Genomic DNA, 25,701 nt, shown 5'->3' on the forward strand with positions numbered 1-25,701 from the left:
TTAAAGAGATTTTTTATTTTATGTAATTTTAGGTTTTTATTTTAAAATAATTTAAAAATTCCAACTTGAAACTACTCTCCAATTTAAATGGACATTTTTTTAATATTTATTTTTTAAAATAATATATTTTATTTTATTATTTTATAGATATTTAATTTCAAAAATAATAATCAATAACTAAGTTTTAACTACTTATGTGATGTGGCTTTTTTAGGCTGCCACTTGGCTTAAGGAGATGACTTTTTTTCTCTCCTTTTAATAATATATAGATTTGCTATGGTTGTAGCTTTAAACTTCATAACCTTGCGCTGCACTGTGTTGTCTATTGGCATCCCGGCCTGCCTTTCTAATTAGTTGGATTTGGTGCCGAGGCTAAATTTATGATCCAAAATTTTGATTTAGGTTTAAACAAGTAGATTTTTTTTGATATAATAGGGTTCATCTTAGCCAATATTAATATCCGAAAGTCCGTTCAACTGATTTCGCAACAATGAATATGTAACAATGATAATCTTTAATGACCCAAAACAGAGAAGTCAACATTAAATAGTAATAAATGAAATATAACGGCATTTAAGTGGATAAATGCAAGTAGGATAACCGGAAAAGGATTGAATCCGGTGAAATTCCTCCTGACAATGATAAGTAATTGAAGAACCTTTGAATATTAGTATTCCTCCTGCATTGTGAGAGCAAGGTTAAAGTGAGTTATGAGGAAAAGGTATATTTTATATGTATATAAAGAAAGAATATTCAGAGAATGTGAAAGTGTTGTTCTTTTACAATGAGCGTCCCATCCCCCTATAAACACATATCTTTATATTTTACAAGGGAACATGGACCACAAATCCCTAATTGTTACTAGTTGTTACTGTTCCTTTAAGGAGAGTGCTCGTCCTCGACCAAGACATCTGCTGACTCCTCGACCTCGCCTTCGTACTTTGTTGAAATTACATCGGTGATGCGTGGCAGCCTTCAAAGGCTCTCCTAATGTTGACTTAGCCCATACGTAACTAGGATAATTTTTGTCCCATACAGTTAGTCCCTCTGCTTGTTGAGGTCGTCTTCGTGGGGCGAGTTCAATGAGCGGATAATATCGTTCATGGACGTTTTTGCAGTCGAGTTCGCTCAACAGATGACATTGGTTGTCTTTGTTGTGACGAGCAGGCGACATGGATCTTCGTGGGCCACATATTTTAAATCCTTGAATCTTTAGGGTGATTTGTTGGAACCATTTGGTCCAACGAAAGAAGTGATGTCATGATGTCATGCGTCATACTGACGCTAGACGCATTGCGACGATTCTCGAGTGATCTCTTATTGGCTCTTCCGTTTCGATTCAGATTCCAATTATGGCGAACCATTTTGATTTTGGTGCTTTAAACTATATTAATAAGGACGGCCTTGTCGAAATTCAAATTTTTACGCTCTCTTCACTTCTCTTTTGGAATTTCCTTTCCTTTTTCATAAGGTTTCGCCGTATTTCTGATTTCCTTCTCTGTCTTCTTCCTAATCTGCATAGCTATGTCAAACCTTTCGTCTGATACCAGTATAGAGGATCATTCCGTTCCTTTGGCCGTCGTATTCCCCGTTCAAGTGGAAGATGTTGTCGCCCCAGTTGAGGATGAAACTCTCCCCTCCGTGAAGGAGATTATACCTCGATACCCTAACGCTAAACCTGATTTCCAAAAATCACCGGAAGTGGTGACCGAAAAAGTTCCAATCCACGATAACGACCGAGCGCTTAGCTAAGCTTAAGATTAAGTTTGGCTTTCCCGACCACGTGGAGTTGGTTCGTTCTGTATGTTATACATAAAAATTTATACAAATTTTAAATACCTTTTTAGTTACCAAATGTAAATAGTTTCTGGCGTGTGCTAAAAGTGAAAATCCTGATTTATTAGCTTTGGGCTCTCGCCAACATTTTTCGGGTGATTTGACAGATATATCAGTTTTGCGCAGGTATTTTAATGTTGTCCCCCATTTTGACAAACATGCAAAATTTATCCTTTTTTGTTTAATAAAATAAATATGAATGAGAATATGAATATTATTAATCATATTGACTATTGTAGGGGGAGGTAAAAGGATATATTCTCAAGACTCCGGGTGCTACTTTCTATTATATTTTGGATTTTTATGTCACTTTTATGGAGTTTTAAGAGGCCTTGAATAAGATTTCGAAGATATTATTGGGTATGTGTCCAGGCAAAATTTACGATTGATGGCACTTCCATTATCAATTTTCCATTGGAGTCATCACCTTGACTTTTCGACGTGACTATTTTGTTGGATAACTTACAAACTCAAACGGATTGTTACGAGTTTGTGCTGGTTCAATTATTCTCAAGTTCAACCGGGTTGATATAACTTAATTTGTGCGATACTCCACAACCATCTTGTTAGATAACTCACAAATTCTACATGATTGATGGACTTTATGGTTGATCAATTGTTCACCAAACTCTCTACAAGATTGGTATGACTTTATGTTAGCTGCATTAGCTCTCTCAATTAGATTGTTTGCAAATTCTATCTGACTGACAATATCTATTTGTGTAGTTCAACAAAATATTCTTCGAATTTACAATTTTAATTTCGAACAAACCACCCAAGTATGCTCCAAATGATCTTAAATTTGAAATGAAGCCTCCAACCTCCAACATAAAAAAGGAAAATTTTCGTATATATACCATATATGAAACTATATTACCAAATAGGTTCATAGTTTGCATATTACCATTCATGCTAATAGTATTTCTACATAATATATATGCATTAAATAAGGAATCACTGTAGCTTTATGATTCCTTATTTATGCGCGGTAAAAAAAGGAATTAAATATTCTTTCAAATCTTCCACAACGCAAATCACACACATTAATCTTCTTCGAAAGTTTCGTTTCAAATTTAGCATCTTGCTTTTTCGATACACTGTGTTTCAAACCTTTTTCTGATTTCACAAATCAAAAACGACTAAATCTTCTACAATTCTTCTACATCAAACGCAATTATGTCCAAATTTGAGTAATACAAATGTCACGACCCAATTTCCCCTCAGTTGGGTTTCGTGATGGCACCTAGTCTTAAGGACTAGGTAAGCCTAATAATTGCGGAACAACCATGAATAAAAAAACATCTAAAATTCTTCTCAAATAGAATTCTTATACAATGAACATCTTCCCAAAACCTGGTAGTACAAGTCACAAGCTCTATAGAGTTTTTTTTCCGCTACCATTTCTAAATACAATCGTAAGGAAATAAGTACAATAGTGAGAATATAAAATAAGAAGGTGACTCCGAAACCTGCGAATGCAGCAACATGGCTACTTGAGTCTCCTCGGCAAGAATCCGCACACCTACTAGCGAACAATACCTGGATCTGCACAAAAGAGTGCAGAGTGTAGTATCAGCACAACCGACCCCATGTGCTGGTAAGTGCCTAGCCTAACCTCGGCGAAGTAGTGACGAGGCTAGAATCAGACTACCAAATAAACCTGTGCAATATCGCGTACAAAATAATAGGAAGCAGATAATAATGGTGGCAACAATGATCAACCAGTGATTTAAATAGCAGGCAACAAGAACATCATAAATGATATAGGTCTCAGCCCACTTTCATATTTTCACGGCACCTCGTGCCCATATTTATATCACAATCGCACGGATAACTCACGTCTCATTAAGTAAAACCATAATATTTTCCCCGGTACCTTGTGCCCACATATTTCTGTCTCACATTGCACAATAATATTCTCATATTACTCAGTTCATAGGTTCCATATCCAATACAATTAAGGATATATTCAAGGAGTCTTATTCACTTAACATAAAGTAGAGTACAACTTCCAACTCAATTAGGATATCAACAAGAAAAGATGAAGTTATTTTTTAGAAATCATTTGATAAAGAAAATACCCTTTTCGATTAGAGTACAAAATCGAATGAATAATTACCTTTAATACGAGAAATTAATAAATCAAAACATAGTAGTACAACCTCAAACGGTTTAAGGAAAATTTAGTTGAGGAATCCATTGAGTTAAAAATGTAAAAATCGTTGAAATTTGAAGTATTGAAAGCTATATATAAATGCGGCGAGATATTGAAAATAATACGGGTTCCAACACAAAGGATCACAACAGTAAGAAAAATTCTGAACCGTTAAAACACTGAATTGATAACAACAATTAAACACAGCAAACAGAAAGTGCACGACATCACCCTTCGTGCTTTAACACTCTTTCTCACAAAATCATACACGGCATCACCCTTCGTGCTTTAACACTCTTCCTTACCCAAAAAACAGTCACAAGAAATAAGGACAAGGAAATAAATGAAATCACAATAAAATTCCGGCAAGGGAACAATAGTACAACAATCAAATCCCGGCAAGGGAAACAACATCAAAACAATAACATCCCTGTAAGGGAGACAATATCATAATTCTCTCTCTCTCTCCTTTCTTCTTTCATGTTTACTTCACAACTCAATTCACAACTCGAGCCAATGCTCTACAATGTTCAACAATTCAATTTTGAACTTGAGCAAATGCTCTATAATGTTCAATAATTCAATTCTCAACTTGAGCCAATGCTCTACAATGTTCAACAATTCAATTTTCAACTTGAGCCAACGCTCTACAATGTTCAACAATTCAATTCTCAACTTGAGCCAACGCTCTACCATGTTCAACAATTAAATTCTCAACTTGGCCAACGCTCTACCATGTTCAATTAACAATAATACTTCAACAAGTCATATTCCTCAATAGAAATTATCATATAGAGCATATACAATACGAAACAGAGTCACATTAATCAAAGTATAAGACTCACGGGCATGCTTGACACCAACGTATAGATACTCGTCACCATGCCTATACGTTGTACTCAACAAATAACACATAACAAATAGGACACAACTCCTAATCCCTCAAGCTAAGGTTAGACCAAACACTTACCTCGTTTTGCTACCAATTCAAAATTCCGACACGCCTTTGCCTCGCAAATTCGTCCAAAGCTTCAAACCTAGTCATAATTCGATACAGTCAACGAAAATTATAAAATCAATTTCATAGGAAACTACTACATTTTTCAATAAAAATCCGAAATTAAGTAAAAATTCGCTCGTGGGGCCCACATCTCGGAACCCGACAAAAATCACGGAATATGAAACCTCATCCAACCACGAGTCCAACCATACCAATTATACCAAAATCCGACATCAACTCGACCCTCAAATATTCAAATTAAACCAAGAGGGTTTCCAAGATTTTCCAACTAAAATCACCAATTAAATGATAAAAACAACGATGGATTCGAGTAATCAAACCAAAATTGAGTTAAGAACACTTACCCGATGTTTTTCTTGAAAATCTCTTGAAAAATCGCCTCACCCGAGCTCCCTTGGTCCAAAAATGGAAGAGTGAGACGAGTTTGGACTTTATTGTACTGCCCAGGGATTTGTTCTTCGCGTTCGCGGTCCTCCTCTCGCGTTCGCGAAGAACAAAATTTCCAAAACTCATTTTCCAAACTCTTCTCGGACAGCCTCTAGTATAATGGCCATAATTTTTGCTGCAGATGTCCAAATAACTATTATAATATGTTTCTGAAAACTAGATTCAAAGAACTACAACTTTTGTTTTTGAATCATCTCAAAATTCATTGTAGATTGAGAGATATGAGCCTCCGAAGTAAGACCTGCGCAACAGAATTTCTTCTTCTTCGCGAACGCGAGGCTCTCTTCGCGAACGCGAAGAACAAAATCCCAAAAGCCAAAACCTTCTTCGCGAACGCGAGAGGACCCTCGCGGAAGCGAAGAACAACATCAGATACTAGCTTCAGCTATTGCAGAACAGCCCGAAATGATCCGAAACTAACCCGAAACACACCCGATGCCCCCGGGACTTCAACCAAACATGCCAAACAATCCTAAAACATCATTCAAACTTGTTCCAATCTTCAGAACTCTAAAAACAACATCAAAATACAAATTTTACATCGGATTCAAGCCTAAGAATTCCAAAAACTCTCAAATTACGCTTTCGATCAAAAAGTCTATCAAACCTCGTCCGAATGACCTGAAATTTTGCACACAAGTCACATTCAACACTACAAAGCTACTCCAACTTTCGGAATTCCATTCCGGCCCTCGGATCAAAATCTCACTATCGAACTAGAAACTTCAAATTTCTAATTTTCTCAAAAACGATCCGATTCAGGTCGTTTCAAGTCCGTTTCTTACCAAACTTAGAGACTTATCTTAAATCACATATAAGACCTGTACCGGGCGCCGGAACCAAAATACGGGCCCGATACCGTCTAGTTCTAATCACAATTCATTTTTAAATCTCATAGAAATTTCCAAAAAGCAATTTTCTTCAAAAATTTATTTTTCGGGCTTGGGACCTCGGAATTCGATTCCGGACATACGTCAAAGTCCCATATTTTTCCACGGACTTTTCGGGACCGTCAAATCACGGGTCCGGGTCCGTTTACCCAAAATATTGACCGAAGTCAACTCAGTTGAGTTTAAAGCTCTAATTCACATTTTAATCCATTTTTCACCAAAAATCCTCCGGAAAATTATGGATTGTGCACGCAAGTCGAGGAATGATTAATAACGCTTTTCAAGGTCTTAAAATATCGAGATAATTATTTTGTTTAAAGATGACATTTTGGGTCATCACAACAAAGTAAAGGAAATTTTGGGTCATCACAACAAAGTAAAGAAAAAGAGAGTAGCAATTCCACCATTGACAGCCATTAAAAAGCTTTAAAGCTTTGAATTGAAATTTGGGATTTTCAAAAATCATTGTTTGTTTGGATTGGGTGTTGTTGCAAATAATTGGGAATATGGTTTGGACTTTATATCTCACTTTTGAGGGGTTTTGGTGAAGATTAGACTTGGTTTTGACTGAATTTCGGATTGAAACTCGAAGAAGAAGAAGAAGAAGAAGAAGAAGAAGAAGAAGAAGAAGAAGAAGAAGAAGAAGAAGAAGAAGAAGAAGAAGAAGACGGCATGACATACATTATATTGCAGAAATTGTAGATAAAATTGTAGACTGTTGTTTATTTATTTTTCTTTTATTCATTTACCTTGTATGAAAGTTGAACAATATTTTATAAAATTTGTATTTAAGTGGATGATTTAGTACTATTTTGGGCAAAAATATGTATAAAAAATGTGAAACATACATTTCAGGGTAAGCATGTCGAGTCCAAATATGTACCCAATTTGTAGATTATTTGTATTCTGATTGTAGATGCTTTATTTTCTGTTTTCACAAATAAAAAACGACTAAAACTTCTATAAATCTTCTAAAAAACGCAATTATGTCAAGAATTCCAATTATGCTACAATTGAATGGGAATTGGGATATTAAAATTTAATGTACCCAGTTTGTAGATATTTTGTAGATAAATTGTAGATTATTTGTATTCTGATTGTAGATGCTTTATTTTGTGTTTTCACAAATAAAAAACGACTAAAACTTCTACAAATCTTCTACAAAAAATGCAATTATGTTAAAAATCCCAATTATGCTACAATTGAATGGGAATTGGGATATTAAAATTCAATGTACTAGTTTGTAGATATTTTGTAGATAATTTGTAGAAACATTGAAATTCTGTATTTTCATATTAATTTTTCAAATGATACGTAGTTTTGTTGTAGATTAAATGTAGAAAACAAGCCATTGTGAGTCTTATTTGACTCATTCCTCACATTCGACCTATTCTACAAATTCACGCCACTTTAAATACAATACAACCATACTTCTTGAATTTAAAGGTATAGCAATATATATAACTTAAAAAATATCTTCTCCGTTGCACAAGTTAGCTCCAAAACAGACGAAGTGGAATAACAAGCTCCCATCAAAACTTTTAACACACAAACACAATGCTGAAAAATAAATAAACAACAGTCTATAATTTTTGTACAATTTATGCAATATAATGTATGTCATGTCTTCTTCTTCTTCTTTTTCTTCTTCTTCTTCTTCTTCTTCTTCTTCTTCTTCTTCTTCTTCGAGTTTCAATCTGAAATTTAGCCAAAACCAAGTGTAATCTTCACCAAAACCCCTCAAAATTGAGATATAAACTCCAAACCATATTCCCAATTATTTACAACAACACCCAATCCAAACAAACAATAATTTTTGAAAACGCAAATTAGAATTCAAAGCTTCAAAGCTTTTTAATGGCTGTCAATGGTGGAATTGCTGCTCTCTTTTCCTTTTCTCTTCTATTACTGAAATTTGGGATTGCGGATAGAGAGATATGTAGAGAGAATTCTCAAATCTTTGCAACAACATCCAATCCAAACAAACAATGTCTTTTGAAAACCCAAATTCGAATTCAAAGCCTTGGCTATGGACGAATTTTTTAATGAGATTTTGATACATAAATCGTGGGTGTGGGAGGGAAACGTGGGTGAAAGTGTGGGAATTGGAGGGAGAAACGTGGGGGGAGTGATATTAGAAGGAATATACGGTACTATTAAATTAGGAGTGTAATTAATACCATTAAAAATCACTAATGGTATATAATTGGTAATTAGGTAATTAAATATAATTATATCAAACCTTAAACATCGAGGGTAATATAGTTTCCTATATGGCATAGGAATGTAAAAATTCCTATAAAAAACTCTTAATTGCCAACTTAGTCAAATAACACCAGATCAAAAGATCACTTTGTCTTTTCAACACTTTCTAAGGATCAAAAATAGACTTTTAAGATTCTTAAGAGCAAATCACTAAATTAATATTTGAACTAAAAATTTAAGCATAAATAATCACCACTCAAACAATTATAATTTTAGTCGACGGTTAACTTCGAATTCTAATCATTAAACAAGAATTTAAAGCCTCCGAAGTTGAAGAACTTTAATTTTCTTGGTGAAAAAAAAAGAGAGTTGGAGAATGAAACATTAACGAAGGTAATGGGGCGGGTCCGGGGCGAGTTTGGTAAAACCCACAAAATTATCAACCCCGCCTCGCCCCACATAGTTATTTTTCAGTTTTCAACCCGCCTCACTCCACTTAATTTTTTTTTTCTTTGTTGTTTAATTTTTTTTCTAAAACAAACTAGTTTTACATTTTATTATTTTATAAAATTGAGAGTTTAATAGAATCGCATAGACATAAAACTGAGAGAGTATTGCGTTGATCTTCCAAAATAAACGGGTTACTATCATTTCCTATTACTAATACGATATCTTGACTTATGTAATATTATTTTGGTGAGACTTATGCAAATTGGTTAATTATAAATCAAAATAGTATCGCGCTAGTAAAGAAGAATGTGAAATTGTAGTTGAAATGATTACTTTATTTAGAAAAAGATAAAAATTCAAAGTTGCACCGTATTGAACCCGCATTAAACCCGTAACCCGTCCCGCTTTAAAAACTTTAAAAATTATTTTAATCCGCCCTGTCCCGCCTCGCACCCGCATAAGAATAAACTCGCTCCGCCGCGCATCAAACAAAACCCGTCCGCCCCGTCCCATTGCCATCCCTAAAAACATAAGAAGAATGAAAGGGTAAAAATATCAACTCCAATGTACATAAAATCAAATGAGTTTATTTTCCTAACAAAGCAAAAAAAATGGGCACAAAAAATTACATATCACTCCGTTATGGGGAAAATGTGCGTGGTATTATTATTTTTAGCCCACGTCAGAAATTATTTATATTCAGCATTCGAAAAAGTATATAAAGTTTGTATAACTTTTGTATATAACATATAGAATGTATATATATAAAATATATACAAAATATATATATATATATATATATATATTTTCGAATATTATTTTAAAAGCGGCTATAAAACATCATTTTCCCAATTTTAATCACCAAGTTTGAATACATAGTGCTCCACAAATTTTTTAATAAATGTCCAAACATAAGGGACTACTGTCGGACCATTTTCTCCAAAATGTTATAAAGCTGTATATATATATATATATTTTTTGTTTTTGGCTAAGCAGATGAAAGCTACGGCTCAGATATCTCCTTTGAGATCTACGGCTACCATTCTATTCTACGTAATGTAAAAAATAAAAAGGACCCTTTCGCTTCAGAAATATTTGCTGTAAAAAATGGCTCCAAAAGTTCTCATGGTATTGTACCCTTAAATTCATCATAACTATTAATTTTTTTAATTCCATTTATTTAAGATTCTTGACTGAGTATTTGGGGAATTTTACATTTACAGGTAGCAGAGAAGCCTAGTATTGCTTTATCAATTGCCTCAGTTTTATCTGGTGCTCAAGTATATGTTCCTGTCTCTTTTTCTGGGTCTGATTTTTATTTTTGTTTTTTTCTTCTTTTTGAAATCTTATGTTAGTCTTGGATCAATTTTCTGCTTCTTGGAAAACTGATATGATTTTTTCCATAAAGAAATGTTTTTTACACTTCTCCTATTGCTTGCAGTGGCGGACCTGCAAGCGGGTTCAATCTTACAAGTACATAATTTTAGTCGTAAAATAGTAGTTGTCAAGTGGGTTCAAATAAAATATTTATACAAAATTTATGCAGCTTTAATCGTAATTTATACATATACACTATTTTTTTTGATGACTTGCCACCAACGTGTGTCCGCCACTGATTGCTTGTTAGTTGTTGGATAGTCATAGTTGTTTTTATGCTGAATGTGGTATGTTTAGTTATTGTTTTGTTTTCAATCCAAGATTGAACGCAAAATTATAAAATATTTTGGTTGATTGAAGTGAAAGAAAACATTTTAAAGAAGTTACTGCTAAATTATTGCCATTCTTTTCCTCAGGCATTTTAACCCTTTACTATAATCAACACTTTTCCTCAGGATTTTGGGGGGGGGGGGGGGGGAGGGATTTGTTGCAAGTGGAATAGTCACACTATTCTTGTTTTCTAAGGGACGAAGAAGGCTAAGGGAAAGTACTTGTAAGGAAAAGAAAAAAGAACAAGGAAAGAGGACGTTTGCAACATTGGGTTAAAAGTATCAAATGAATGATTTGAAAATGGATGTAAACAGTTTTCTCAGGCATCAACTACAACGTTTTTATTAGAGAAAAGAATTGGTAATGGTGCTCGGCTCATGGTCTACTTTAACAAAAAGAACTACTGCATTGTTGGAGTTGTGGCATCTTTCATGTTGTTTACAAGTACGAAAAGATTGTGCATGCTACCTTTTTCAGGAACTGACCCCCTCACTTTTATCAATCTTAATAGGATTTGCAAGAGTCATGCTGAGTTTCTAATGATATATTATAGTTTTCTAACATGTTTTATTCTCTCCTGAAAGCACCAATTTGGTGGATATGCTGCTTCAGATTCTTGTACTTCATGTAAATGTGTTGAGATAGAAGTATGCTTTTACCCTTGCTGGTTGGTTTTCCTCATTGCCTTTGGTGGGCTGCTAACATTCTTGAAATAGAAGTATGCTCTTACCAAATTAACTCTGGTCCTTTCACTGTTTCTTCTCTGAAAATCTGTTGTCTTTACACCAGCGACTAATTTGTCTTCCTTCATTAATTCATGGACTTCGGGTGTTCATGCGTTTCTGTTATACATTTTGTTGCAGATATCAACACGAAGGGCAAGTACAGAAGTCCATGAGTTTGATGGAATGTTTCTTGGATCACGTGCACATTATAGAGTCACTTCAGTAATTGGTCATGTTTTCAGGTTTCCTGTTATCCCAAAACATAAGGATCATTCATTTTGATGTGTTATTTGGTTCAACTAGTTGCTGCTTATAAATATGTTTGTTCAATCTATGTCCATATTGTTATGTTCCCCATTGATATTTTGGTGACTTTGTTTCAATTTTTCTAGTTTGATGTTTGCTCACTTCATTTCCCTTGAGATCCTGCCCCAACTAAAAAGGAAGTCTGAGCCTGCTTTTTGGTGAGGCAAAATTGGTCAAGTTAGTTGCAATGAGAGCCTGTATCCTCTTCTGGAAATACCCTCTTTTGAGGTAGTCGAGGGCCTCTTTGAGGTAGTTGAATGTAATATTGATGAATCATTTGAAAATAGAATTCTTTAGGATGTGCTATCCTATGCATGAGCTACACGACAGATGAAATGGGCCCAAATAGAGCAGAATGGATATAGAGGATTCATATAGATAGTTTGGAACTGAGGCATAGTTTATTGGTTGATTCAAAATGAATATTTAAAGTTCAAATCTGCCTCTGTCTACGACTGACTGCTACTCATTGGTCTCTGTGAAGCATTACCTTTTGAAAAATAAGACACTGTCATCTATAAAAAAACTAGTATGCATTGACGAAGGGGCACCTTCTGTTTCAGTGAATGGTAATATAGATAGAAGCAATTCAAGACAATGTTGAGGTAACCACAAAATGATACTCTTATAAATTTCTGATGTTCAAGGAAAGAAAATGCTTAGTTATTCCTTTTCGTGATGCCACCCCTTTTGGCTCCTCAATTAGGAGTCAGATGTAGATATAGAACCATGGAGAATAGAGTGCTAACAATCGTCCTTGTGGCTTGGTATTGCCTAACCTCGTAGATGTAGCCTGTTCGCTTGCCCTCTTAGTTGCTTTATAGATTTAGCCTTTAATAGTTTACTCTAATGAATAACCAGAATAACTGTCTACTAAGTAAACTACACGGTTATAAAAAAAGTAATAATTTTCCATGTGTAACATGTTCATCTTGCTTCTTGTCGATAAGACCTCTATGGAGCATTCGCAATTACAGCAAAAGAGGAAGTACACATGACTTACCAAAGAAAAGGGATCATTTAGAGCGTTATCCTAGGATTTTCAAGTGAGATATTTTTGTCATTTGGCTTATCTTAGCGGGGAGCAAAATTACTTCATTATCTCTGCATACTGTAAGATTTTCATAAATCAGTAAGATTTTTCATGGTGGTATATGTTTGAAAACTTTTCTTTGTCCTGTATGTTGTGTTATAGTTTCAAACAAGTGGTATAGTGAGTCCATTGCTTGATCTGCCAGCAATTCTTTGCTTTATATTTAAAGTCACAATTACTTGACTAGTTCAAGTATTCAATCTGAATCTTCTGTTTCTGATAATCTAGTGTAGATTTTCCAGCCGCTTTTCAAGATTGGGCAAATACAAATCCTTCAGATCTTTTCCAGGCACCAATACTTAAGAAGGAATCAAACCCAAAGGTGGTACTAATCCTTGTTCCTATATATTAAAGTTACAGAGATTTTTCCTTTTGAATGGCTTTTATCATATTCCTGGCTATCTCTATACAGCCTCGCTACCTTTGTTTCAAGTATTATAAATCGCTCCGTGTTAAGGAAAATTTGTCTTTCTTTTTCACTTCCAGAATTGCTGGGATCATCATAAAAATAAAAGAGGATACAAAAGTATCTTTTTTCCCCAATTATCCCGTAACAAAAATTGGGTCATTGATACATCTTGACATATTTGTATGAACTTAAAACTTGTGCTAATTTCTCAACTAAAAATTCCCTTACAACTTTTATGAGGATTATGTGATGTTCTTACTCATGGCTTTTTCTTAATTGGGGCAATAGAACTGGGAAGAAATTTGATACCTTAACAAAATCATTGTCGAACTACTTACGCAGAATGAAGAGGTTGATCAACGTGCCCGTGACTGAAACTCAAATCGCTTTCATTAGAAGTAGACAATCGTTAATGTAGTCTTAATAGCCGCTGAAATTCTTGACACAAGGGACTGAGGGAGAGATAATGTAGGATTCGTCTCTTTATCGACCAGAAGTTTATCTGGTTCGAGAAATACTGTACATAGTATCTGTCAAATATAAAGTCAGTTTGCTAAAGTTAACTCTATTATGTAAATTTCTCTTGCATCTTGTTTTGTTGATCTGGATTTATATTTGTTTTCATGTTTAAATAGCAAGTGCTGACTGACCCTCCGGATACAAGGCTCATATTTGTAGGCATCTAAGCCAGGAAGCTCGTGGTTGTTCACATCTGGTACTATGGTTGGATTGTGATCGTGAAGGAGAAAATATATGCTTTGAAGGTAATGTTTGATCGTGACATTATTAGTTAACTGCAGCTAAGGACGTACTACAATGGAGAAGCTCATAGATTGACTAGGCTAGATATAAACGTGTCAAGCTCATGCCCATTCCTCAGAGGAATGAGAATTTAGAGACTTAAACATAGTTTGCTTAACTGATATGGTAGATATTTAGTGGGAAAGAGAGTGGGAAGAGGGAAGAAGTAGAAAAATGTGAGAGAAAAAAGTACAGATAGAGAGACTAGGTGGAATGTGCTGGAACAGAGTTGAATTGTAGCAGTTAATAAGTGGTATTTAGAGATAGTGAGAGGAAGCGGGATAGGCAATCACACTCTACTTTGAATCATTCTTATTCAGAATGCCAAATAAAACTGCCAAATATTCTACGATATGAGTATAATATGTCTATTTGTACAAAAACTGATGAACTTCACTCTGCACCAATATCACTTGATAGAACTTCCAATAATCCACCTTTTGAATCTTTGTTAGGTTGCTTTAGTTCTTTTAATTTTAAATTTTCTTTATCATAATCTTTCTTCTTGCTTTTATACTTATTGGTTTAGTCATAGAGTGCACTGGATTTCACACAAACGATGGTAGAAGAATATACCGGGCTCGATTCTCATCTGTTACTGAAAAAGATATTCTGAAGGCAATGAGCAGCCTCGTTGAACCCAACAGAGATGAGGCATTGGCAGTAGATGCACGTCAAGAGATTGATTTGAAAGTTGGAGTTGCATTTACACGTTTCCAGACTAGCTATTTCAATGGGAAATATGGAAATCTTGATGCAAGGGTTATCTCGTTGGTTCTCTCGCCACCTTCTTCCTACTGTTTGCCTATCACATTGTACCTTTATTCTTTTAACTGAACTTTTCATGTATGATTTAGAGAAATTGCTTAGCATAATCGTAAATGCTTTGCCTATCGTCATAGCTATTGATTTGCTTATCGTCATGTCTGTTGAAAATTCTTTGCTTATTGTCATAGCTGCTGTAGCTTCTGCTCTATGCTGATTGTGGGGTCTTGAACATGTTATGCCCTTTCAAGTGACAAGCTTTCTGCCATGTGTCACAGAAGAGCTCCCACATTGTATTCTTCAGGTTTATGTGTTGATTGTTTAGATAGCATGATGATCTGGCTTTAACCTTTTTCCCCTTATCGTTTGGGTTAAAACACGGATGGTCATTTTGGGTTAATTACACGGACGGTCAGTTTGGGTTAATTACACGGACGGTCAGTTTGGGTTAATTACACGGATGGTCATTCAACTTCACTTTATTGCACCAAAATCACTAAATTATTTTTTGTAACGAAAAAATTACTCAACTTTACCTAAGTATCACTGAAGTCATTAAACTATTTTCTCGTAACATTCTCTCAATTTTGCTTAATATCAGTCACTAGTGGTTGCACCTCCTTCTTGTGTGTGATTATAATTAGTGACCATATATAATACTTTGGCAAAGTAAAGTAATTTTTTGTTACAAAAATTAGGTTACTGACTTCCTACGCGATGCTAGGCAAAGTTGAATGACTTTTTCCTTACAAAAAATAGTTTAGTAACTTTAGTGTGATAAAATGAAAGTTGAGTGACCATTTATGAAATTAATCCCTTATCTTTCCTATGGTTATTAGCACCATCTTTCTAGTCTTCAATTGTACTTAAATCATACATACTGGTGGATAACTTCTATTAAACACAACCTTGTTCTTTACGAGTTATGACTTGATATTATATACCCATTCTTCAACTTTCTTATGCTGCTCCACAAGTCTCTGTCAGTTTCATAGTTCGTACTAATGTGAACCATCATGAGGAATTGCTTTTACAAGTCAATTTTCTTTTCTTGCTCCTTTCCTCTTTTTTTCTACAAATTACTCTTTAGCATTATATTATCAAAATTATCTCCTTTCAAATGGAACGCACATCTTCTTTATAATTTCAGCTATGGGCCATGTCAAACTCCGACTCTTGGATTTTGTGTGGATCGTTACCTGCAAATTACTATGTTCAAGCCAGAAAAGTTTTGGATGCTGCATCCATACATAATGTACAAGGGGTATGGACTCAAATTAGAATGGGAACGTGGCAGGTTGTTTGATGCTGATGTAAGTTCCTCCTGTTTGACCTTTTGAGAGGTTTTGTCCCAAGATGTCAAGTCCATGCCTCTGTTGCTAATACCTTTTCAATTGATAGGTTGCTGCAATGTTTCGGAATAGACTAATGGAGGACGGGACTATGAGAGTTGTTCGTGTATCAGAAAAGCTGGAATCTAAAGGTCGTCCTTCTGGTCTAAACACAGTAAATCTTCTAAAGGTTGGTAATTTAGGCTTTCTACCAATTTTATACTTGGGCTAGATTTCTGGCTTTGTTTTTGGTATACCAAAAGAAAACAAATTGCCTTGGATAGATTTCCTCATTGATGTATTTTATTCATTAAAACACGCTACATGCTTAAAAGTTGTCAGTAGAGAAGTCAACCAAGATTTTTTCCGGACTTCTGAACCAAATATATGAAACTAAGTTTGCCAAAATAGTCTTTGGTACTCAAAAAATTCACCAGTTACACACCTTCAGATGTGGTGCTAGCAATCTTGGCTGTTCTGAAAGTGAAATGCGTAACTTTTTTGCTCCTTCCACTTTTGGCACCAACAACTTGTTATCTCACCCACTATCATTAGCTACAAGGTGGCTTACTGTGGCCTAAGAGATTCTTTTATAGAGTTTGGGGTTTCATATTTATTAAATACTGGATAATTTGCACAAAGAAGCCAACTGCAAGCAAGCCTTTTTAGATGTGTGCCTATGCTTAATGTTTTTATGAGTGTTGACCTGTCAAAATTCGTATCTTAAGTGGCATCCCAATCACTTTATGCTAATTAATCTTCTATGCGTTTGAAGTGGTCTACAATCTGCATCTGCACCTTACTAACATTGTAACTCCCAGGTGAATGTAGAAATGTTTCCTTTTATTACAATTATGGAGAATGTGTAATCTAAAACTGTTTCTACCTGGAGTCATTGTTCGTGATGTTGCCATCTTCTCTGCTCTAGACTTTCAAGTAATTAGATGCCCTTTATGTGTTCAAGCAACGAAGTTCCATCTTTTGGATTTTCATGTATGGGGGTCAATATTTTGTAATCTGTCTAGAACATCGTACTTAAGTCAATAAAACTATGAACCCTTGAGACTTATGATTTACATGATTCTTTTTATGATTTAAATGTATTTTCCTTACACTTTGGATTTAAATTGGTTCTGATTTTTACAAATTCCAGGTAGCTTCAAGTGCACTGGGCTTTGGTCCCCAGCTAACTATGCAATTGGCTGAGCGTCTGTACACTCAAGGTTTTGTCAGGTTTTACTGTCTGTTCTTTGACTGTCGTGTTCTCTCACATCTCTGAACTTCTGTGTTTAATATTTTCACTCAATTTTCTTGGTTGAGAATGTCTTAATAAACTGTCCTTTCTCTTCTGAATACAAGAAAATGTACATATGGGATTACTTGCTCATTGAACTTCGCTTATGTTGTATTAATACTGAGTGATTGAGTTCTGTAATGCACTAATGTAGAGCTGTCAATATGGGCCGGGCCGGGATGGTCCAGCCCAGCCCACGTGGACTTTAGCAATTGACGGACTGGGCTGGGCTATCCCACCATTTGATGGGCCTTATAATGGTCAGCCCACCCTAGCCTTATGTAAGTCGTGGGCCCCCACGGGCCGGCCCATCATTTTTTAAAATATAATTTTATATTTTTTCTTTAAGTTCTAACCTAAAAAAAGATAAATATTTAAAAGTTAAAAAAATATCTTATTGGAATTTTTTTGTAAAACTTAATAATTTTTTGTACTATTCCAATATATCACAATAAACACTAAAAAGATAAAAGACAAGACTATATTTCATTCACTAAAAGTCAAAGCTCAAAACAAACTATTCACGATTATGAGATATCCAAAGCATCATCTTCATCAAACACATTTGAATTTCGCTTGTGACAAGGTTGTCGTAACGTCTTCACTTTCATCTACATCTACAATTCATATGCAATATTAATTAGTTAAATATTAAGAATAATTAAATTTTAAAAACTAATAATATTCAAATTAACATAAAAAAAGATATTATTAGTTTGAGTTTGGAAAAAGCCGTGCGCCAATTTCGAGTAGTAACAAGTGTTTGGACATTTTCATGATGGATGCAACTTCTGTACTTTGTCAGAACACGCCCACAAATGCTAAATATTGATTCCGATGCTACAGTGGTAATAGGAACACTAAGTACATCACGAGCAATCACTGAAAGATCATGGTATTTTCTAGAATGGTCCTTCTAATACATGACAACATCCATCTCTTGAAACTTCTCAAGATCAAGCTTTGGTTCCTCTAAGTAAAGATCCAATTCTGACTTTCCAACGCTAGAGGTAATATACTTTTTATATTTTATATATTTTAAATAAATATTTATTATGCCCACGGGCCGGCCCAACCCAGCCTCAGTCAAGCCTCACGGGCTTACTCCGGCCGGGCTTAAAAGCCTTGTTTTTAAATGGGCTCCTAAAATCTAGCCCAACCTTGCTAAATCACGGGCTGGGATGGCCCAACGGGCCAAGCCCATATTGACTGTTCTACACTAATTTTAGTTTAAAGTTTAATATTGCACAGCTGCACTAGAAGTATCTAATAACTTTGCTGTAGCACAAGTGTACCAATGGAGCTGATTAAAGTGGCTAAGCTCTAATTTTACTTTTCATAAAATGGTGGGTTTTGGTGTATTTCAGAACATCGATGTGGTTGATTTGTCTGCATTCTTGTCTTGCTCTCTTGCAATCTTGCAGTCTTCACATATTATACTTCTTTCCTAATTGGACTAATAAAGAGAGCGTACTTAAGTCATCATATGTTTTCGTCTTCTTTTTGCTGTATTTTGCACGAGCTTGGTGCATGTTTCCTTCTGTTCTTTTCACTAACAAAACCTCAGCTTTGACTGATAAAAGAAAATTTTGATGATGTTAAAATGATTTTTAATTGGTAAGAGAAAATTCAGAAGAACTCACTGAGGGGTGCAATCTTTTATAGAGAGAATTAAAAATTAACAATCAGAGAAGGTACAAAGAAGTGCTCATTTACCCTTTTGTTGATGAATTAAATAGTTTACAGTTCGTTTTATTTTTATACCAAACTTGTTCAAATCCTCAATTGGAAATTCAAATTTCCAGTTTCCTTTCAGTGAATTCTTGTGACTTTGCATGTAATACCAAGCTCATATATGAGTTTGACATTATGAAACATTGTACTTCTTGAACTTCCAGTGCAGTTTACAAAATCATCCTTTTTCTTTTTGGCTTATTTCTTCTTTTCGTTACTTCAGCTATCCACGTACCGAGAGCACAGCATATCCTTCTTCGTTTGACTTCAGAGGAACACTGGTAGCATTGGTGCATAATCCTGTATTTGGGGGTTATGCGCAAAAGCTTTTAACTGAAAGTTATAATAAGCCGCGGGCAGGAACTGATGCAGGTGATCATCCTCCAATAACTCCAATGCGTTCAGCTAGTGAGGATAGTTTGGGGAATGATGCATGGAAATTGTACCAGTACATCTGCCAGCATTTTCTGGGAACTCTCTCTCCCGATTGCAAATATAGAAGGTTGAATTTTTATTTCTTGATGGACGTCTTCGTAACTCCTCTTGCTTTGGGCTTATCTTACATATCTTTTAAACTAATCCACGACTTTGGGTAACTCTAATCCTGGTTTCTTCCTAGATCATGTCAAGCATCTCTTTTATGTCTTCATATTATAGATTTCAGATTCAAATATAGCTTTTAGGTGATTTTTTTTCTTGTTACTAGCACAATACGTGCAAAGGGCAGAGGACTGTTACTGACAATTCGAATCTTGGCACTATTAATGTAGTTGTCTTTCAAGATACTTAATTTCTGGCTGAGAAGTTAAGTCATATGTACAATTTGATATCTTCTCAGGATAAAGGTTGAATTTGAAAGTGGCGGAGAGCAATTTCAGTGCATTGGGCAGCTTCTCACAGTCAAAGGATTCACCTCTATTATGCCATGGCTGGCTATTAGTGAGAAGAATCTTCCTGACTTTGCTGAAGGAGAGAAAATCGAGATTTCTAAAGTTGATCTAGATGAGGTATCACATAATCTGTCAAATTGAACTTCTCATTTGTTGTTCAGTTCTGGAGTAAAGTGACAGTCTTTGTACTTCAGTAGTACACTAGTACTTATTGTCCCATTATTGATTCTTTCGGTTCAAGACAACAAAGGCAACAACTATGCCTCAATTCCAGGCTAGTTGGTGTTTGTTATCTGAATTCTCAGTATCCATTCTGCTCCATTTTACCGGCCACTTTATTCTTTCTTCTGCTAGAAATTGACTGAACATGCTGTATTAACTGATAGAAATAATTGACTAAACACGTTGTATTAGCAAACAGAAATAGTCTAAGTGTTTTTTGCCGAAATCTTATTTGCGAAGCTTGTCGTCCATAATGAATGCGCCTGTAGGTTCAGTATTTGAATTCAGAATGTACAATGTGCTGTATATTTTAAGACGATTACGTGCATATGGCGAGGCGTTTCCCATTTCAGCTTCATTTTACTTTGGTTGTTTTTGCTTTGAAACTTTTAGGGGAATACTTCGCCTCCAGATTACCTCAACGAAAGTGAGCTGATCTCTTTGATGGAGAAACATGGTATTGGAACAGACGCGTCAATCTCTGTGCATATTAACAACATATGTGAACGCAACTATGTCCAGGTTTTGCTATATGCATTGTTTTCCGTTTCTGGCTGCTGTAGACAGTCCTGTCTATTGCTTGTCTTATGGTTCCTTTGACATGAAACCATCTTCTATTAGAAATTAGGCGTCTGAGTTTGGCCAGTTCAAATTGCAGGTACAAGCTGGGCGAAGATTGGTTCCAACTCCTCTGGGCATCAGCTTGATAAGAGGGTACCAATGCATAGATTCTGATCTCTGTTTGCCTGACATACGAAGTTTCATTGAGCATCAGATCACTTTAGTAGCTAAAGGTCAAGCAGATCATTCAATGGTTGTGCAGCATGTACTAGATCAATTTCGAAGGAAGTTCAGTTATTTTGTTAAGCAGGTATAAGATATTAAGCTACATCCCCTCTGCTGCCATGGAGAATGGTTTTACATGATCTCTCTTAAATGATGGTTGATGCTGCTTTCTTTATTCCCAAACTTGTAACAACTAACAAGCTGATGTTCACAAATAGCTAATGATGCTTTCTTTCTTCCCTGACTTTGTAACAAGCTGATATTCACTGATAAACCACTTAATCATACTTATCAAGAAAGAAAAAAACTTAAACATGAGCTCCCAAGTACCTCTTTTAAAAACTAGTGATGCAGATATCACCTCGCAGTTGTGGATATTCCCTGCTGGTTCCTGTTTATCCTGAAAGTTACTGGACATGAAGTAATATCACATAGATGCATATAAATGAGTGCTTTGGGTATAAGAAAAAACAAGGGCAGCGTGGTGCGCTAAGTTCCCGCTATGCGCGGGTTCCGGGGAAGGGCCGGACCACAAGGGTCTATTGTATGCAGCCTTACCCTGCATTTCTGCAAGAGGCTGTTTCCACGGCTCGAACCCGTGACCTCCTAGTCACATGGAAGCAACCTTACTAGTTTTGCCAAGGCTCCCCTTCACTTTGGGTATAAGAAAGTTCTTCAAAAATTAAGTTAAAGTAACACTTAACAGTCTAAATCAAAATTCTGAATAAATTACTGCTACTGGCACTAGAATCTAGCTTAGAAGAGGGTAAAAAAGTTCTGAAGCATGTTCTGCACTTTATCCCATTTTCACTCATGTTCAGCCCATAAATTCTTTAATTGCTATTATCTAATGCTAATTATCCACTGAGCCTCGAGTCTGGCTATGTGTAGATTGAAAATATGGATGCATTATTTGAAGCACAATTTTCTCCACTCTCTGACTCTGGACGCCTCCTTAGCAAATGTGGCAAATGCTTGCGGTATATGAAATACATATCTACTCAGCCATCTCGACTGTACTGTGGTACATGTGAGGAAGTTTATTACGTACCTCAGAAGGGTACTGTTAAGGTAAATATTTATTGTTATAAAGTTACTTCTGACCCTAGTAAAATTAGAAAGGAAAAACTAAGTATTAATTATGCCCTTTTATGGTGAAATTCGAGAAGTTGGCAGTATCTCAATCAGTCAATTTATATCGTATGGTACAAATCTTTTATCACGCTTATTCATCTCAATAATAGAACTTAACGATTTTACAGTTTTTCTTTTTAGTTTTGGTAAGTCGATGAATTAGTTTTCTTGTGTGCATGCATATATATATAGAGAGAGAGATATTCTTGCGATAATAGACTGTCTTGGCCCCATCTCTTGCTGCGGAAAGAAAATGCATTGAGCAAATAGCTTCAGCTTATTTGACGTGTCGTGCCAAACCCCAGTGAGCTATAACTTTTGTCTGTGTTTCCCTTTGTTCTCGAGAATTACCCTTGTAGCATTCTTTCACAGAAAGAGTTTTCTTTCAATTAGTGCTTATTGTATGACTTAAACTCAAATTTTACGACTAAATATAGAACTTCTTTTACTTTTTTTCAGCTGTACAAGGAGCTTACTTGCCCCCTGGATAATTTCGAGCTGTTATTATGTAGCATGCCAGGTCCAGAAGGCAAGTCATTCCCTCTGTGTCCTTATTGCTACAACTGTCCCCCGTTTGAAGGCATCGATACATTTTTTGGTGCTCCTAAAACTGGTGATTCTTCCAAGTTGGGGAAGGGAGTTGGAATGCCTTGTTTCCTCTGTCCACACCCCACATGTCTGCATTCCGTGATTGCACAAGGCGTTTGTGCTTGCCCAGAATGCAGCGGTACACTCGTTCTTGATCCAGTCAGTGCTCCCAAATGGAGGCTTTACTGCAACATGTGCAATTGCCTTGTTTCCTTGCCTGAAGGCGCTCATCGGATTTCTACAACTCAGGATAAGTGTCCTGAATGCGACTCAACTATCATAGAAGTCGATTTCAACAAGAAAACAACTCCCTTAAAAGATGGAGCGACGCTCCACAAGGGATGTATTCTCTGCGACGAGCTGCTGCATTCACTCGTGGAAATGAAACATGGAAGATCGTTTTCTAGGCATGGAAGGAGAGGACGAGGTAGAGGAAAAGGAAGGGGAAGTTATCGAGGAAGAGGACGGGGCAACAATAAACAACAAGATCCTAAAATGAGTTTCCGAGATTTCTAAAGCGATGTTCTATAATCCTAGTAGAATTCTTGCATTATGATTTCTATTTTCCTCATAAATTTGTTATCATTTTGTAGAAGTAGGAACATATGCTGTTCTTCAAAGCATTGTACCAACTCGAATGATGCTTTATTTTGGGGAGGTTATCTGCATTTGGGCTTTGACTAATGTAGCGTAAGGACTGTCTAAAAGGGGGAAGCGCTCCCTATCGGAATTTTTTCTATACTTATGGTTCGAAATCAGGACTTTTGGTTAAGGACGGAAGGATTTTATCCATCCCGCCACAACTCTTCTTGGTCAATATTCTACATATGTAGTAAGAATGAAACAATAGATTAAAGTTTATGTTGCTTTTATAGAAAATGGATTTACCCAAAATTTCTTTTGAATAATTAATTACTCAAAGGGAAAAAAAAAGATATGTAGGAGCATATTAATTGTTTGTTAATTGCACTTTCAAATTTCCATAGTAATCTAGATAATAATCTTTTTTCAGCTTATTAATAAGCTATTCAAGGTTAACATTACTATTTGAGTTGTAAAGTTTCCTAATATTTTATTTGAAAAAGAATCAACAGATGAATATAGGGTTAAACTTCATTTTATTTTTTAGTAATTTTTATATTTTGCGTGTAAAAACTTTAGAATTGGAAATTAAAATGAAATACCTTGTATTCATTGCCTTTTATATCGTCAACACCTTTCTCCGCTCAAAACACGGCCTAAACTTTATTTTTCTTTCATCTTTTAATTTGAAAATATACTAAAGAATTAAAGAGTTAATTATTTCTTTTGAAACAGGCTAAAAGAAAATATTATTACGAAGGGAGTATTACTTAAGATATACTCTTTAAGGTTCTCCAATTGTAGTATGCCAAAACTTAGTCATTTGATCAAACAAAACCGGCTTTATTAATCATATATAATTATAATAATCTATTTGACAAGAAGATAAAAAGAAGTGCAATTTAATTAAAATAATTGTCTAGATCTTTTGCATGGTCCTTAGAAGTCAAGAGCCTTAATAGAGAGAATCCAAAGTAACAAAGTGCCAAAATATATTGAAACAACTTTATTTTTTTGTATTTAGTTAAAAAAATAACTAATAGCACATTTTCTCTTTATGAACTCAATGATTAGTCTAGTTTAATTATGTTTTCATTATTTTAAATTAGTTGAATTTAATTATGTAATTAGTCGAGTTGGCATTGGACTAAATAAAAGTTACAAATGCAACATGTATTTATCAACCATAATAAAGAACTTACAAGCCAGATAATATGTCATGTATTTATTTGTTTGGTATATGTAAATGTCGGAATTTATTCAATCAACAGTGGGATAAATATTACCCTAAAAATTCCAAAAAACTAAATTTGCATATCTTATTTCAAACTCTATGTATGTTACAACAAACAACTTGACTCTTTTATTTCTTTTTTCAGCTTTATTTTATTTGGATGGATGTTGAGGAGTCTTGTGGTCCAATTTTGAGACAAGAAATGATGGTAACATTACATAGCATGGGAATCTTATAATTATGTCAACAATTTGGAAAAAGAAAGTAATTGGGTGAAGAGAAATGATAATATTAAATACTTAAATAATATGCTTCACAATATCTGCAAACTCTTTTCCTTTTTATGGAAACTTGAGAGAGAAAAGGAGAAACAAAAAGAAGAATATCGCCGTCATGCGTTGTGGTGGGACAAATAGGATCCCCACCAATAATCACAGCTTTTAAGTTCGAACTCTCTAAAATAAAAACAAAATCTTAATAGGAAGCGCTTCCCTATTTAGCGGGCCTTATACAACGCGAATCCAAATTAATAGAAACTCTAATACAATATCGGATACCAGATGAAAAAAAAAATTAAAAATTTTTCCCTCTCTGTTTCACTGTTTGGTTATGTTCAGAAAAAGAAAAGGAAATGAAAGATGAATTCTCCTTGTCTTGGGCATACATGTCTAGTTGAATGAGAAAAAATCAAATTCCTTTTATCTTAAATCGAATGCTCTTATTAAAAATCGATTTGACAAATTTATACTGTTAATATATACAAGTTAAAAATTTAACTTATATACATTGATTTTATATTATACTGTAGATTTGCCTAGTGTAATAGATTACATAGCATATGTTTCAGGTTACTAATTTCATAAATTATGAACAGTTATTTTTAATTATTTTTATATCCAATTTTAAAACCACTACACTTGCTTTCATTTCTTAAAGCAGGAAAAAAGAAGAGCAGCCCAGTGCACTAAGCTTCCACTATTCGCAGGGTCCGGAAAAGTGCCGGATCACAAGGGTCTATTGTACGCGGCCTTACCTTGCATTTCTGCAAGAGATTATTTCCACGACTCGAACTTATGACCTCCTGATCACATGACAA

General features: G+C 35.0%; 1 protein-coding gene across 6 annotated transcripts; it reads left to right on the forward strand.

The window, feature by feature from the left end:
* On the forward strand, nucleotides 10,031–23,547 carry LOC109232449 (DNA topoisomerase 3-beta). Of its 6 annotated transcripts, XM_019398222.1 has the most exons (15): nucleotides 10,031–10,132; nucleotides 10,228–10,284; nucleotides 11,575–11,678; nucleotides 13,064–13,157; nucleotides 13,909–14,008; nucleotides 14,575–14,815; nucleotides 15,961–16,123; nucleotides 16,212–16,331; nucleotides 17,295–17,374; nucleotides 19,393–19,671; nucleotides 20,008–20,176; nucleotides 20,675–20,803; nucleotides 20,940–21,152; nucleotides 21,959–22,138; nucleotides 22,661–23,547. In XM_019398222.1, the coding sequence occupies exons 1-15, from the start codon at nucleotides 10,112–10,114 to the stop codon at nucleotides 23,303–23,305; spliced, it is 2,595 nt and encodes an 864-aa protein (XP_019253767.1). In that variant the 5' UTR covers nucleotides 10,031–10,111; the 3' UTR covers nucleotides 23,306–23,547. The 6 variants fall into 6 exon arrangements, with proteins under 6 accessions (XP_019253767.1, XP_019253770.1, XP_019253769.1 ...); XM_019398225.1 differs by lacking the exons at nucleotides 10,031–10,132; nucleotides 10,228–10,284 and adding an exon at nucleotides 10,207–10,227; XM_019398224.1 differs by lacking the exon at nucleotides 10,031–10,132 and having other exon boundaries at nucleotides 10,227–10,310.

Source organism: Nicotiana attenuata, chromosome 9, assembly GCF_001879085.1.
Source record: "Nicotiana attenuata strain UT chromosome 9, NIATTr2, whole genome shotgun sequence".
Lineage (NCBI taxonomy): Eukaryota > Viridiplantae > Streptophyta > Magnoliopsida > Solanales > Solanaceae > Nicotiana > Nicotiana attenuata.